At 41.5% G+C, this 16,570-nt stretch overlaps 1 protein-coding gene across 1 annotated transcript in view; it reads left to right on the top strand.

Moving 5' to 3' along the window:
- Nucleotides 1–16,039, top strand: part of sdad1 (SDA1 domain containing 1) — a 50,715-nt gene extending 34,676 nt beyond the window's left edge. The window contains exons 17-22 of the mRNA XM_067990326.1: nucleotides 1,005–1,119; nucleotides 3,634–3,728; nucleotides 4,853–5,043; nucleotides 6,249–6,333; nucleotides 11,877–12,038; nucleotides 15,790–16,039. Coding sequence (XP_067846427.1) covers nucleotides 1,005–1,119; nucleotides 3,634–3,728; nucleotides 4,853–5,043; nucleotides 6,249–6,333; nucleotides 11,877–12,038; nucleotides 15,790–15,840 — 699 coding nt within the window. The 3' untranslated portion in view covers nucleotides 15,841–16,039. The remainder of the gene's footprint in view (nucleotides 1–1,004; nucleotides 1,120–3,633; nucleotides 3,729–4,852; nucleotides 5,044–6,248; nucleotides 6,334–11,876; nucleotides 12,039–15,789) is intronic.
- The last annotated feature ends 531 nt before the right edge of the window (nucleotides 16,040–16,570 follow it).

Genomic DNA, 16,570 nt, shown 5'->3' with positions numbered 1-16,570 from the left:
ACACTAAATTGGGAGGTGTCGTTAATACAACAACATCAACAACTTGCATTTATATAGCGCCTTTAATGTAGTAAAACGTCCCAAAAGCACTTCACAGGAACGTTCTCAAACAAAACTTGACACCGAGCCACATAAGGAGGTGCAAAAAAGATTCACAAGGATGATACCAGAACTGAGCGGATATACTTTTAAGGAAAAGGTGAACAAGTGGAAAAGAGAAGGCTGAAATGTGTCCTGATAGAGGTTTTTAAGACAATGAAAGGGTTTGATAGGGTAGACATAGAGAAAATGTTTCCACTTGTGTGTGTGTCCAAAACTAGAGGTCATAAATATAAGCTAGTCACTAATAAATCCAATGGGGAATTCAGGAGAAACTTCTTTACCTAAAGAGTGGTAAGAATGTGGAATGCGTTACCACAAGGAGTAGTTGAGGCAAATAGCATAGATACATATAAGGCTAGCTAGATAAGTCCACGAGGGAGAAGGGAATAGAAGCATATGCTGATAGGGTTATATGAAGAGGGGTGGGAGGAGACTCATGTGGAGCATAAACGCCGGCATAGACAAGTTGGACCGAATGGCTTGTTTCTGTGCTGTAGACTCTATGTAACTCTATCCATGATCTAATGAGGCACTTTGTTTCTAAAGAAATTAAACCAAATGGTGCAATTATAGCAGGGCACCCAGATCATGATTTAAGGTACTCTGAGCATTTGTAAGATGTGACGGGTCCTTTATAAAACTATGTCTAGTCTGTTCCATGTGTCTGCCTCTATTCCCTGGCCAGAACAATGTCTCTGCTGGGGAAAGGAAGCAAACCTGTGGAGCAGAGGGTCCAGGCTATTCTGAGCCATAAAGATGGGGGCTATCAGTGGGGGAGTAGGTAAAAAACAAAGAGAGACCTAAAGGGCATATGTTACAAAAACTCAATGTTGAAGTCTTTTTAAAGGTACTCTGGCATAAGGAAAACTTGTTTTCAAACTGGAAATGTACATTTTCAATAGGGTAAACCTACAGAAGCCTCAAGGGAAGCCAAATGTCATGAATATGGTGAACTGGATTCTAAAGACTACATTCCAGGAGCAGAAGTGCTGGAAGAGGAGGGTGAAGAGGATGATGGTAAGTCTTTCCTATCTCACCCTACATCTGTCTGGTGGTGCTAATTGGCACCACATTCTGCCGCCATCTCCAACTAGGTAGGAATGTGAAGCTGTCTGGTCATCAATGTTGGCTGTCAATGTTGTTCAGTGAATTTGTATGCAAGATGTACAACTGAAGATGAGCTTACCTAGTCTGGTTGTGATTTCCAAGGGAATCAGAAAGTTGTGCAATGTTAGGGATCAAGTTTTTAAATGGCATTAACAACAACATGCATTTATATAGCGCCTTTAATGTAGAAAACGATCTTGAGGCATAATAAGACAAAAAAATGGATGCTGAGTCATAGAAGGAGATTAGGAGACCAAAAGCTTGGACAAAGAGGTGAGATTTAAGGAAGGTTTTAAATGAGGAGAGGAGAGTGGGGAGGCAGAGAGGTGCAAGGTGCAGAATGTAGCTGAGGAAGAGAAATGGGCTAAGGGCAGATCACTGGGAGAAGAGAAGCCATTGCTGGAAATGCTGTAGCTATGATTGGCTAGGCAAGAGAGACACCAAGCGAGGGTAATATTATTGAGCTGGACAACAGAGGAAAGGCTTTGGAGGAGCATGGTGTGGTCAACTGTATCAAAGGCTGCAGAGGGATTCAGGAGAGGTAGTGTACCACAGTCACGGGATGTTATTTGTCAATTTGATTAAGGCTGTAGCAAGGGCAGAAACCTGATTGGAGAGATTCAAGCATGCAGTTGCAAGAACGATGGCATGGATTTCTGATGCAACACGTTCAAGGACTTTGGAGAGGAAAGAGAGGTTGAAGATGGGGTAGAAGTTTGCAAGGACAGAGGGGGTCGAGAGTAGGTTTTTTTGAGGAGGAAGTGATGACAATGGTTTTGAAAGAGAGGGGGACATTACCTGAGGCGAGGGAACCAATTACAAAATCAGCTAGCATGGGAACGAAGAAGGCAGGTTGGGTGGTCAGCAGTTTAATGGGACTAGGGTCAAAGGAGCAGGAAGTGGGGCCCCTGAACAAGGTGAGCTCTGAGAGGGCATGAGGGGAGATAGGAGAGAAACTAGAAACCGGTTCAGGGCTAGAGCAGGAGGAAGCTTGGGGAGAGGCTTGGCTTGGTGGGCTAGGGGAAGGAGGAGAAGTGCCAGAGGCAGCTGAACAAATGGTCTCAACCTTAGTGACAAAGAAGTCCATGAACTTCTCCCATTTGTTGTTGGAGGTGAGGGGAAAGGGTAGAGGTTGTTTCCCCTGGCTGGAGACTCTAGAACTAGGGGGCACAGTCTCATAAGGGGTCAGCCATTTAAGACTGAGATGAAGAGGAATTTCTTCATTCAGACAGTTGTGAATCTTTGGAATTCTCTACCCCAGAGGGCTGTGGATGCTGAGTCATTAAGTAAATTCAAGGCTGAGCTAGATAGATTTTTGGACTCTAGGGGAATCAAGGGATATGGGGATCGGGCGGGAATGTGGAGTTGATCAACCATGATCTGATTGAGTGGTGGAGCAGGCTCTTGGGGCCATATGGCCTACTCCTGCTCCTATTTCTTATGTTCTTATGTTTAAGAAGATGTTGGTAGTGGAGAAAAGAAGCTGATGGTTATCTTTCCTCTCTAGAATAATCCTGGAGTTGTGGGTGGTTTTGGCAGAGGATAGTGAGGCCCAATAACGCTTGATGTGGTCCAGCTATATCTGGTGATGGATAGCTAAACCAGTTGCGAACACACTCGTCTAATTCTCTTGGATTTGAGGGAGAGAAGATGGGGGCCATAAAAGGGAGATTGACCAGGATGGAAGATAGGTGGTGAATGAAGGGTCAAAGGTGAGGCAGTTGACAGCCTGAAAGTGTCTTGGGAGAGAGTTTTTTCCATGGACAGACGCAGATGGAAGGGTGCAGGGTAATGTAGTTGGTGAGGGATACAAGGAGTCTGAGCTGTTGAAAGAGCATAGTAAAAACACAGATGGGCAATGTGCTGTATACAGTCAGCTTAAAAAAAAATGTAGCTTAAACTTGTAGATTGAACTAAATTGCACCCACGATTAGAGGCATGGGATCTTAATTAGTGGAGGAGAGGAGATTGGTGTGAAATGGACAAGGAATGGCAATGGATGGGTATGAATAGTGTTGCATAGGAAATGAGCTCATTTGGGAGATGCCAGCCTGGGAGCCTTCTTCCTTCAAGTTAACCTCGAACGTTCATTCTTTTTTTAAAAAAAGACACTATTTTTACTTAGAAAGCCACCTGCTGCACAGTACGATTTCGGATTAATGCTGTGACTTTCACAACGGAAGATGTTCTCCTGTTGTGCCTCAGTTCCCAGCAAAAAAAAAACTGCTCCTGTAAATGCATTGATCAAATGTGTGGTGAAATGTTTAATTTGTTAAATTACAAAGAGGAGGCCTTATCCTAGCCTTTATGCTGAAGTAAATTGACCACAGTTTTTCTTTCTGACTGGAATTCTTTCTAAGTGTTTGAGAGTCTAGCAGTGGTACCTCTACCAACTAGTGATTATGAGTCATCTTTCAATTGCAGATGGATGGGAAAGTGCGAGTATGGATGAAGATGAAGATGATGAAGGGTGGATTGATGTTCATCATTCTTCAGATGAAGAGCAGCAGAAAGAGGTGGTAAGTCTGAAACTTTCCTCATAAGCATAACTGATATATTAAATCAACTCAGCTTAAAATTCCAGTACAGGATTCAATGTTTCCTGTTCTTTAATTGCCATTAATGTCTTTTGACATTTTAATTTTCTTTGAAGGGATATTGTGGCATTTATAGTGTTGGGTCCCCACCCCAAACTGATCCCACCGCCCCCTCCAAGAAAAGACAGGTTAATATCTAGAGACTCTTTGGTCAGGGACCCTTCGTCGGAACACTGTGCCAGCAAGGTGGTCTGAACCCTTGGTGATACCTTGCTTTTTTTCATCTACCAGGCTCTTGGAGCCTGCTCTGCTTTGCCAGTTCTTTACGCTTCCCTCTCTACCCGCCTTACTCCCACCTCTTTAAGCTATTCACACCATCTCTGTGTCTCGTATATGTCTTTTAGTATTTCCAGTATTTTCTGTTGTTAGAAATCAATTTGGTTTTGAAGTGTGTTGTGGTAACATCAATTTATTTAATCGTTGGCCAGAAGTATCTGTAGATAATGGAAAATCCAAACTGTTTCAGTACGTTTGTCAGAGTAACTAGTTATCAAACATTGACAAAATGAAAAGTGAAGAAATGCCACTGAGGTAAGAAAAGAGGTTTCCGCAGGCAAAAAAAACTGTCTGGAAACAAATTCAGAGAATTATGATGTGTAAAGGAACAGGCTGCAAATCTGCAGAGTTGTCAAAAGTATATATAAATCTATATGCCTTTTTACGCAAGGCTTGTACAATGTTTAAAAATATGTGTACAAACAAGAGGAAAGACGTTTGATCAAATTATGTATGGTGACAGAGTAGCTCAGAGCACCATTGAACGAGAAGACTAGAAAATATTTGTGCTAGCCGGAAAGCACAGTAAGTTCAGAGGTAAAAGGGGAAAAAAAGAATATGCTGCAAATACACAGGTGGCCAATCGATATCTGAAAAGAGAAAAGACAGGTTAATATTTAGAGTAGAGACTCTTTGGTCAGAACACGTTCCATTAAGGGTGAATCCTTTTCACATTGCTTGATTGACAGATGCAAGTTTTTGAAATAAATCTCTGGTTAGATGAAATGTTTCTCATAGATTGTTTTCAGCAAAGGTTTGTATTTCAAAAGGTGGAGAAGATGAAGAGTATGCCCACAGAAGCACGGAAAGCTAAAGCAGCAATTGTGAGTGCGAGCCGTCTCCTAACACAAGAAGACTTCAAGAAAATCCGTCTAGCCCAGATGGCCAAAGAAATTGATGCTGCCCCTGGCAAAAGTCAAAAGAGGAAAATTATTGAGGATGCCAGTGATGATGAAAGCAAGTATGTACATTTTTATGCATAATTAATGTGAAAATCTTTACTTGGTGCACCTATATGGTCTTGATGTAACGACATAAGCAAAAAATCAAGGCCATTCAGCCCTAAGTATTTCAACTAGCATACAGTTGCATCTTAAATTCCCCTATGAAATGTATGAAAAGAAAAGTATCAGGCCCATCAATGCTCAACTTATCCATTATACAATGTAACCTCATGCATCTCTTTCCTTCCACCGCCCCCCCAATCACCATTAGTAATGCTAAGGACCCAAAGAAAAACTGGCCAGTTTCAGAAAAAAATGAAAAATTCCCCTCCAACTCTCTGAGGCAATCAAACAAGCTCCAGGAGATTTAGGGTTAAATTTGGCTCATTACTAGATGTGCTTAAATTACGCATCCCCTACTATCTAAAGTACCGTTACTGCATAATGTTTAGTCATTTGATTATATTATGATGGAAACCTGCTGGTGGTTAAAATCCCCCCCCCCACTTAATTGGAGTTTTGAGGGAATGCTGCATTGTCGAAGGAGCTGCCACTAGACCCACCTCCTACACCCCCACCCCCTCCCTGGACCTGTTGCTACCTCTTCACTAATTTCCCAGTACAATAGGCGCATTCGTTATCAGTGCAGTGAGCACTTTAAAAAAACAAACTGTCAAGACCAGAGGTAGCAGTGGGGCAGCAAGCAGTGGTTAAGGCCCAGAGCTGTAGGCCGGGAGTGGCATTCAAGGCAGCGGATACGATGGATGCCCAAGCCCTGGACTGAAAGCTAGGTATAATGGTGAGTATACGTGCCTTATACATACCTTACAGCTTAAAATTAACTTCCAGTGTGATGGAAATAGCATGACATGATCTTCCTGTAAGCATAGGAAAAGCATGTTATATGTAAAATGTTTAATATATATGTGTATATTTTTATTTCTTTGTTCAAACATGTAATCAAAATGTGCCAGGAGAGCATTCATCCAATTTATCACTGAGATGATATTGGGACAAAAGGAATCTTTTGTGGCAAGTCAGCTATGTATCGTTGGTGGCATTTGGTACACTGCGATTTGTTCTACAAGCCAATTGTTGGACTACTTTTTTTGATCCCGGCTGAAAGCACCGCATGCTTTAGGATTGATCACTGCCTTACCCCTTCCAAGGAATCTGTCTTTTTCAGTTTCAAAATTTAATTCTAAAACTCTTGGCCTTTCAGAGGAGAGCTGCTTTCACTGCGAAATATAGAACGACTTCATAAAAAACCTAAATCGGATAAAGAAACTCGACTAGCAACAGCAATGGTAAGAAATTGTTGGTGAATATTCTTAGTCGTTGTTTAACTGTATTCTGATAATTTTTGTGTCTAAAAACAGAATACTTTGCTACTCTGACAGTATTTTCTTATTTTCTCCCTGGGCTGTGCAACACCTGGGGACGGCTCTGATTTTTTAAATTCATAGACTGGTTACAGCACAGCAGGAGGCCATTCGACACATCGAGCCCATGCCGGTCCTTTGTAAGAGCAATCCGGCTAGTCCCATTCCCCTGCTCTTTCCCCGTAGCCCTGCAAATTTTTTCCCTTCAAGTAATTATCCAATTCCTTTTTGAAAGCCACGATTGAATCTGCTTCCACCACCCTTTCAGGCAGCGCATTCTAGATCATAACTACTCGCTGTGTAAAAACTTTTTTCCTCATGTCCCCTTTGGTTTTTTTGCCAATCATCTCAAATCTGTCTCTTCTGGTTCTTGACTCTTCCGCCAATGGGAACAGTTTCTCTTTATTAATTTTATCTAAACTCTTCATGATTTTGAACACTTCTATCAAATCTCCTCTCAACCTTCTCTGCTCTAAGGAGAACAACCCCAGCTTCTTCAGTCTATCCACGTAACTGAAGTCCCTCATCCCTGAAACCATTCTAGTAAATCTTTTCTGTACCCTCTCTACATCCTTCCTAATGTGCGGTGCCCAGAATTGGACACAATACTCCAACTGTGGCCAAACCAGTGTTTTTATAAAGATTCAACATAACTTCCTTGCTGTTGTACTCTATGCCTCTATTTATAAAGCCCAAGATTCCATATACTTTTTTGACTGCTTTCTCAACCTGTCCTGCCACCTTCAAAGATTTGTGCACATATACTCTCAGGTCTCTCTGTCCCTGCACCCCCTTTAGAATTGTACCATTTAGTTTCTATTGCCTCTCCTCGTACTTCCTGCCAAAATGTATCACTTCGCACTTCTCTGTTAAATTTCATTTGCCATGTGTCCGCCCATTCCATATGCCTCTAGAAGTTTATTACTATCCTTCTCACTGTTTACCTCACTTCCAAGTTTTGTGTCATCTGCATATTTTGAAATTGTGCCCTGAACACCTAAGTCTATGTCATTAATCTATATAAAAAAAGCAGTGGTCCTAGTACTGATTTCTGGGGTACACCACTATATAACTTCCGGTCCGAAAAACAACCACTCACCATTACTCTCTGTTTCCTGTCACTTAGCCAATTCCGTATCCATGCTGCCATTGCCCCTTTTATTCAATGGGATTCAATTTTTCTAACAAGCCTATTGTGTGGCACTTTATCGAACGCATTTTCTAAGTCCATATACACAACATCAACCGCATTGCCCTCATCAAAAAACTCAAATCAAGTTAGTTAAACACGATTTGCCTTTAACAAATCGGTGTTGGCTTTCCCTTATTAATCCATGCATGTTCAAGGGATTATTGTTTCTAAAAGCTGCACACCTGCACAACATCCAGGCTTGGGCTGATAAGTGGCAAGGCACATTCACGCCAGACAAGTGCCAGGCAATGACCATCTCCAATAAGAGAGAGTCTAAGCACCTCCCCATGACATTCAACGGCATTACCATCACCAAATCCCCCACTGTCAACATCCTGGGGGTCACCATTGACCAGAAACTTAACTGGACTAGCCACAATAGTGTGGCTACAAGAGTAGGTCAGAGGCTGGGTATTCTGCAGTGAGTGACTCACCTCTTGACTCTCCAAAGCCTTTCTTCCATCTACAAGGCACAAGTCAGGAGTGTGATAGAAAACTCTCCACTTGCCTGGATGAGTGCAGCTCCAACAACACTCCAGAAGCTCGAAAGCAGCTCGCTTGATTAGCACCCCATCCACCACTTCAAACATTCACTCCCTCCATCATCGGCGCACCGTGGCTGCATTGTGTACCATCTACAAGATGCACTGCAGCAACTCACCAAGGCTTCTTCAACAGCACCCCCCAAACACGTGACCGTTACCACCTAGAAGGACAAGTGCAGCTGGCGCATGGGAACAACACCACCTGCACGTTCCCGTCCAAGTCACATACCATCCTGACTTGGAAATATATCGCCGTTCCTTCATCGTCGCTGGGTCAAAATCCTGGAACTCCCTACCTAACAGCACTGTGGGAGTACCTTCACCACATGGACTGCAGCGGTTCAAGAAGGCGGCTCACCACCACCTTCTCAAGGGCAATTAGGGATGGGCAATAAATGCTAGCCTCGCCAGCGATGCCCACATCCATGAATGAATTTTTTAAAAAAAAACTTTTTTGAACAAGGGTGTAACATTTTCAATTCTCCAGTCCTCTTGCACCACTTCCATATCTGAGGAGGATTGGAACATTATGGCTAGCACCTCTGCAATTTCCACCCTTACTTCCCTCAGCAACTTAGGATGCATCCCATCCGGATCAGGTAACTTATCTACTTTAAGTACAGCCAGCCTTTTTAGTATGTCCTCTTTATCAATTTTTAGCCCATCCAGTATCTCAACTACCTCCTCTTTTACTGTGACTTTGGCAGCATCTTCTTCCTTGGTAAAGACAGATGCAAAGTACTCATTTAGGAGCTCAGCCATGCCCTCTGCCTCCATGAGTAGATCTCCTTTTTGGTCCCTAATCGGCTCCACCCCTCCCCTTACTACACGTTCACTGTTATTTGCCTATAGAAGACTTTTGGATTCCCTTTTATTTTAGCTGCCAGTCTATTCTCTTACTCTCTCTTTGCCCCTCTTATTTCCTCTTTCACTTCTCCTTAGTACATATATTTATATGAAAAGTACAATGTGATAAATATAGTACATATGTTTTCCTTTTAGACATGGTATTGATACCCTAGTTCAAAGCACCACTGTGCCCAAAGTGCACTAAAGTATAAATTAGGCGATTTTAAAAAGCCACATGCAGTTAATAGTTAATTTCTAGTCCTATTTTTTTTTTGCTTGTTGGCCAGTAAGGACCTTGAAGAACATGGCTTCTCAAGGATTTCATTTCCTTTCGTAGTTATGCCAACAAATTTTATTGTGACCAATCCTTGTGCGTTACCTGGAGAACTGTGTACAGTTTTGGTCTCCTTACCTAAGGAAGGATATTCTTGCCTTAGAGAGGGTGCAACAAAGGTTCACTAGATTGATTCCTGGGATGAGAGGCTTGTCCTGTGAGGAGAAATTGAGTAGAAGGGCCTATATTCTCTGGAGTTTAGAAGACTAAAACGTATAAAATTCTTAGTGAGCTCGACAGGGTAGATGCTGAGAGGCTGTTTCTCCTGGCTATAGAGTCTAAAACTAGGGGTCATGGTCTCAAGATAAGAGGTCGGCCATTTAGGACCAAGATGAGGAAAAATGTCTTAATTCAGAGGGTTGTGAATCCTTGGAATTCTCTACCCCAGAGGGCTGTGGATGCCCAGTCGTTGAGTATATTCAAGACTGAGATCGATAGATTTTTGGACACTAAGGGAATCAAGGGGTATGGGGATAGTGGAGTTGAGATCGAAGATCAGCCATGATCTTATTGAATGGCGGAGCAGGCTCAAGGGGCCATAAGGCCTACTCCTGCTTCTATTTCTTATGTTCCTATGTTACAGCTAATCCTGGCGCGCATATTGGCCTTGGAGGGAGTGCAGCGTAGGTTTACTAGAATGATACCCGGACTTCAAGGGTTAAGTTACGAGGAGAGATTACACAAATTGGCGTTGTATTCTCTGGAGTTTCGAAGGTTAAGGGGTGATCTGATCGAAGTTTATAAGATATTAAGGGGAACAGATAGGGTGGATAGAGAGAAACTATTTCCGCTGGTTGGGGATTTTAGGAGTAGGGGGCACAGTCTAAAAATTAGAGCCAGACCTTTCAGGAGCGAGATTAGAAAACATTTCTACACACAAAGGGTTGTAGAAGTTTGGAACTCTCTTCCGCAAACAGCAATTGATACTAGCTCAATTGCTAAATTTAAATCTGAGATAGATAGCTTTTTGGCAACCAAAGGTATTAAGGGATATGGGCCAAAGGCAGGTATATGGAGTTAGATCACATTTCAGCCATGATCTTATCAAATGGCGGAGCAGGCACGAGGGGTGAACGGCCTACTCCTGTTCCTATGTTCCTATACAAGTGGAGAATAAGAAAAGCTGTTCTGTTAGAATCTCCGGTTTATGTTGCTATGTAAACTTACATATTTAATAAATGTATCAGAACGTTTTTCAAACATAAACCTCAATATGCCACCTTCTTGCCCACTTACTTAACCTGTCTATATCCTTTTACAGCCTCTTTGTGTCCTCCTCACAGCTTACTTTCCCACCTAGCTTTGTATCGTCAACAAACTTGGATACATTACACTCAGTCCCTTCATCTAAGTCATTAATATAGATTGTAAATAGCTGAGACCCAAGCACTGATCCTTGTGGCACCCCACTAGTTACAGCCTGCCAACCTGAAATTTCAAGCAACTATCTAATTCCCTTTTAAAAGAATTTATGGGCTTTCCTTCGACAACAGTTTGTGCCAGAGAATTCCACATTCTAAACATTCCCTGTGTAAAGAGAGTTTTTCTAACTTCCCTACAATTGTTTTTGTGATTATTGTAAATTTATGCTCCTTTGGTTTCCACTGGTCGGCAAGACTGTAACAATCTATCACTATTTGCCTTATCATAATCCGTCGTGATCTGTGTCGGATTACCCTTCAACTTGAACCATAGAAGTTTACAGCACAGAAGGAGGCCTATCCGCCCATCATGTCTGTGCCGGCTCCAGTGAATAAAGCCCTAGAATCTCAACTGTAACTGTAGTCCGTCATCCCTGGCAACATCCTGACACGCACAAACTTTTTGGCAAGGTTCACAAATAGCATTAGAAAAGGGAGCCTGGCTGATTTTTTTTTTTCCCCCCTTCCTCCTGGCCCTTTGATTCAGTTGTACTGCCACCCCAGCTAGTTTAATCTAGCACAGCACAAGTCAGTGATCAAACAGGGGAGCCAACTGGATAAATATCTGGTTGAAATAGTATTGAACACTATATGGATAAGTCTGAGACAGTATGGCTCTAGTTATGTCTGGTTTTTCACGAGAGGAGCTTCGGGCTGGCGTTTCACAAATACTTTGTGTTCATTTTTGCACCTTTGCTGTTCCATTTTTTTTGCTCACTGACAACAGTTATAACACCCTGGTAGTAGCAGTCAACTGAAACACATTCCATTGGTTCCTGATTAGCTGTTAGTCAATTAATAGATAAATTACATTTGTTAGCAACTGATTAAAATATGTTATAGTAGTAGATCGAGTACTTATTACTCCTTTACAACTCCCCAGTAGCAAACTACATTAATGGGTGCCAGACGTAGGAATTTGTGAAACCTAACTTTATGAAAAACTGTGGCCCATAACTTCCAAGAGGGATCTCCCGATCATCCGCCATAACCTTGAGAGACGATTGGCAGAATCTTTTACCTCTATGACTTCTGTGGTGTGTGAAGTGAATGGCTTTTCTCCGGTGATTAGGATTGTTCTATAGTATTTCTCATGTAGTTCACCCTTTTTTAAAAAAATCTGCCAGGCTGGGAGATCTGAGAGAAATGAATTTGTGAAGAAGAGAAACAAGCTGAATCCATTTGCAAGCACAACCAACCAGGACAAGAAAAAGAAAAAGAACTTTATGATGATGAGATACAGTCGTGGTGTGAGAGCAAAAAGCAAACGCTCCTTCAGGGATAAGCAGGTAATTAATTATTCTTGGGTCACAAAAACAGAAAATGCTGGAAACACTCAGCAGGACAGGTAACCTCTGCAGAGAGAACAGGCAAGTGGATGTTTTGGGTTGGAACCTTCATCAAAATGGACAGCGTTTAAAAAGGAACAGAACAAAGGGGAAGGAGAAAATAAAACACAACCACACAAAGGAAAGGAAATAGAGTGGCCTGCAAAGTACTCATGTTAAGAACAGGAAATGGTTAAATAGCAGAAGTGATATTAGGATGGATGTTTGATTGTTAGAGGAGAGATTACACAAACTAGGGTCATATTCCCTGGAATTTACAAGATTTAGCGGTGATTTGATTGAAGTTTTCAAGATATTAAAGGTAGATGGAGAGAAACTATTTCCGCTGGTTGGGGAGTCTAGGACTAGGGGACATAGCCTTAAAATTAGAGCCGGGACTTTCAGAAGTGAAGTTAGGAAACACAGCTACAGGCAAAGGATGGTAGAAGTTTGGAACTCTCTTCCGCAAATAGCAGTTGATGCTAGCTCAATTGTTAATTTTAAATCTGAGATGGATACATTTTTGTTAACCAAAGGAATATGGAGCTAAGGTGGGTATATGGAATTAGGTCACAGATCGGCCATGATCTCATTGAATGGTGGAATAGGCTCGAGGGGCTAAATGGCCTACTCCTGTTCCTACATTCCTAATTACATGAATAGTGTATAGAAAGAGCTATTGCTCATGTCCATTTTGTGCAATGGTTTCATCATCTGCCCACAACTCATGAAAAGAGCCCCATGTCCTTATTTCTTTGGGTGACAGAAGCAATAATATTGAAGTTTCACAATTAGCAATCTGTTAATTAAAATATACTGACTGTTATTTCCTACTGAAAACTCAATTGGCAAACATGGAGTGCACTAGTTGTCGATGTCTGCAAATGTCTTTTATGGTTCATGAAGATAACTGAACTTGTTGAAATGACTTTCTTGTAATCACTCCCAAGTGCTAGCCATTTTTTATTGTTTTTCTTTTCTTGCACTAATTTCAAGTTGAGAGGCATCCCTGCTCACCTAACTTTTAAAAAAATGGACAGGTTGAATAAATTGCAACTGATGGTGCATGAGACAATAATGGAACACAATGCTCACTTTAAGTTTGTCAAGTGAAAATCAGCAATCTTTAAGGGAGGACTTCAAGGAGGAGTTAGTTTGGGTACAGAGTAAACACATCCCTATGAGGGGGAAAGGAAGGGCATCCAAAGCTAGAGCACCCTGGATGACTAATGATATAAGAACATAAAAACGTAAGAAATAGGAGCAGGAGTAGGCCATGCAGCCCCTCGAGCCTGCTGCACCTTTCAATAAGATCATGGTTGATCTTCAACCTCAACCCCATTTTCCTGACCGATCCCCATTTCCCTTGATTCCCCTAGAGTCCAAAAATCTATCTATCTCAGCCTTGAATATACTCGACAACTCAGCATCCACAGCCCTCTAATATAAGAGATTAAAATGAAAAAGAAAAAGGAAGCTTATGACAAGTAAGTTTCATAGCAGTAGAGAACCAGGCTGAATACAGAAAGTACAGAGAAGATCTCAGAAGGTGAATAAGAGGGGCAAAGAGAGAGTATGAGAATAGATTAGCAGCTAACATAAAAGGGAACCCAAAAGTCTTTTATAAACATATAAGTGGTAATCAAGGGACAGGTGGGACCGATTAGGGACAAAAATGAGATCATCTTGTGGAGGCAGAGGGCATGACTGAGGTACTAAATGAATACTTCATATCTATCTTCACTAGAGAAGAGGATGCTGGCATTGTAGCAGCAAAGGAGGAGGTAGTAGCAATATTGGATAGGATAAAAATAAAGAGGAGGTACTTAAAAGATTGGCTGTACTCAAAGTAGAAAAGTTACACGGTACAGATGGGATGCATCCTAGGTTACTGAGGGAAGTAAAGGTGGAAATTGCCGAGGCTCTGGCTATAATCTTCCAATCCTCCTTTAGATATGGGGATGGTGCTGGAGAACTGGAGGATTGCAAATGTTACACCCCTGTTCAAAAAAGAGGATAGGGATAAACCCGGCAATTACAGGCCAGTCAGCCTAACGTCAAAGGTGGGGGATCTTTTAGAGGCAATAATGTGGGACAAAATTAATTAGCATTTGAAAAAGTATGGGTTAATAAATGAAAGTCAGCATGGATTTTTTAAAGGAAAATCGTGTTTGACTAGCTTAATTGAGTTCTTTGATGAATTAACGGAGAGGGTTGATGAGGGTAGTGCGGTTGATGTATATATGGACTTTCAAAAGGCATTTGATAAAGTACCACATAATAGACTTATTAGCAAAATTAAAGCCCATGGGATTAAAGGGACAGTGGCAGTGTGGATACAAAATTGACTACGGGACAGAAAGCAGAGAGTAGTGGAGAACGGTTGTTTTTCAGACTAGAGGAAAGTACACAGTGGTATTCCCCAGGGGTCAATATTAGGACCAGTGCTCTTTTTGATATGGATTTGGGTATAGTGGATATGATTTCAAAGTTTGCAGATGACACAAAATGCGGAAATGTAATAAACAATATGGAGGATAGCAACAGACTTCAGGAGGATATAGACAGACTGGTGAAATGGGCAGACGTGTGGCAGATGAAATTTAATGCAGGGAAGTATGAAGTGATGCATTTTAGTAGAAAGAATGAGGAGAGGCAATATAAACTAAATGGTACAATTTTAAAGGGGGTGGAGGAACAGAGAGACCTGGAGGTGCACATATACAAATCTTTGAAGGTGGCGGGACAAGTTGAGAAGGCTGTTAAAAAAGCATATGGGATCCTGGTCTTTATTAATAGAGGCATAGAGTACAAAAGCAAGGAAGTTATGCTAGACCTTTATAAAACACTGGTTAGGTCTCAGCTGGAGTAATGTGTTCAATTCTGGGCACCACACTTTAGGAAGGATGTCAAGGCCTTAGAGATTTGATAGAATGGTACCAGGGATGAGAGACTTATGTAGAGAAGCTGGGGTTGTTCTCCTTAGAACAGAGAAGGTTAAGAGGTGATAGGTGTTCAAAATCATGAACGGTTTTGATAGAGTAAATAAGGAGAAACTGTTTCCAGTGACAGAAGGGTTGGTAACCAGAAGACGCAGATTTAAGGTGATTGGCAAAAGAGCCAGAGGTGACATGAGGAAACATTTTTTCGAGTTATAATGATCTGGAATGCACTGCCTGAAAGGGTGGTGGAAGCAGATTCAATAGTAACTTTCAAAGGGGAATTAGCTAAATACTTGAAGGGAAAAATTTACAGGGCTACGGGGAAAGAACAGGGAATTGGGATTAATCGGATAGCTCTTTCAAAGAACCAGCACAGGCACGATGGGCCAAATGTCCTCCTCCGTGCTGTACCGACTATGATACTATTAGTGGAAATTTTTGAAAATCATGAATCTCCTGTCGGCATTTCTAACATCTGAGTATCTTCATCACATTGCTGCTTTGTTCCATCTCCTAAAGGATCTATACCAAAAGGCATATTTTAGATACACGTGAATTCTTTTAAGGATTCGCTAGTTTAAAGGGAAAAAAAACTAGGAAATTAATTATTCTCAGAAAATCTGCACAAACACTTTTAAATTTTGCAGCAACTTCTGAGGATAAGTTGTTGCACATATTCAAATGCTGTGTTTTTTGAGAATAGTATTAAGTTATTGCACAGCTCAAAACGTTACTGTCTGTGTACCTAGAAGATATATTTCTTTTGACAGATTGCTCTCCGTGATGCTCTCTTGAGGAAAAAGAAACAGTTGATGAAGTGAGTCCAGGAATTTTAGGACGCTTACGGAATTTTGTTTTACCCCAACTCTCTTTCCCCAATTAAAATAAGGATGTTATAACAGCAGCAAAAAAACCACAAACAAAATATCGCAACTGTGGAGGACATTTTTAAAGATTTGAGTATATTCTCGTTCATTTTGTACAGTAACTGATCTATAAAATAAAAAAATCTATACCAAATCACAACTGTGAATGTAATCAATGCATACTGTTCTTTTTCTGCACCTTTATCTACAAAAGAAATGCAATAACTTCTTTAGTGTTGATCCTTACTAACTTGTAGGGAATGTTTAGACTTCTGATGTCACACTTTCTTGATGGTTTAGTGGGTAAATGCACCACGTGGTGTGGTGCTGAGTCGTACTGACCAGAAGTTCCCAGGTTCAATCCCCAATCTGTTAATTTAGCTGACCACTACTGGGGCAGCAGTCGGGGAGCTACTATTGGCCTAGGCACACAGGGGTAGGGGAGAAAAAAACAGGGAGGATTTTCCTCTTCTAATTGTTATCTGGCAACTCCTCATTGAAAGCTTTTGTCTGTAGACATCAGGTGAGGACTGGGCCAGTCGTGGATTTAATGTTCCCATGATCGCTTGTCTTATAAACGCCTTGAAGTCCTGCATATGAAGAAAACAGGAATGTAAAGGGTCAGAAAACATAATTGCAGTCCAGCTGGCTGGTCCAAGAAATCAACGAATATCATCCTCTTGTC

The sequence above is a fragment of the Heptranchias perlo genome, chromosome 1, assembly GCF_035084215.1.
Source record: "Heptranchias perlo isolate sHepPer1 chromosome 1, sHepPer1.hap1, whole genome shotgun sequence".
NCBI lineage: Eukaryota > Metazoa > Chordata > Chondrichthyes > Hexanchiformes > Hexanchidae > Heptranchias > Heptranchias perlo.
The sequence above is the reverse complement of the archived record's forward strand: the minus strand, read 5'-3'. Positions and strand labels throughout refer to the sequence as shown.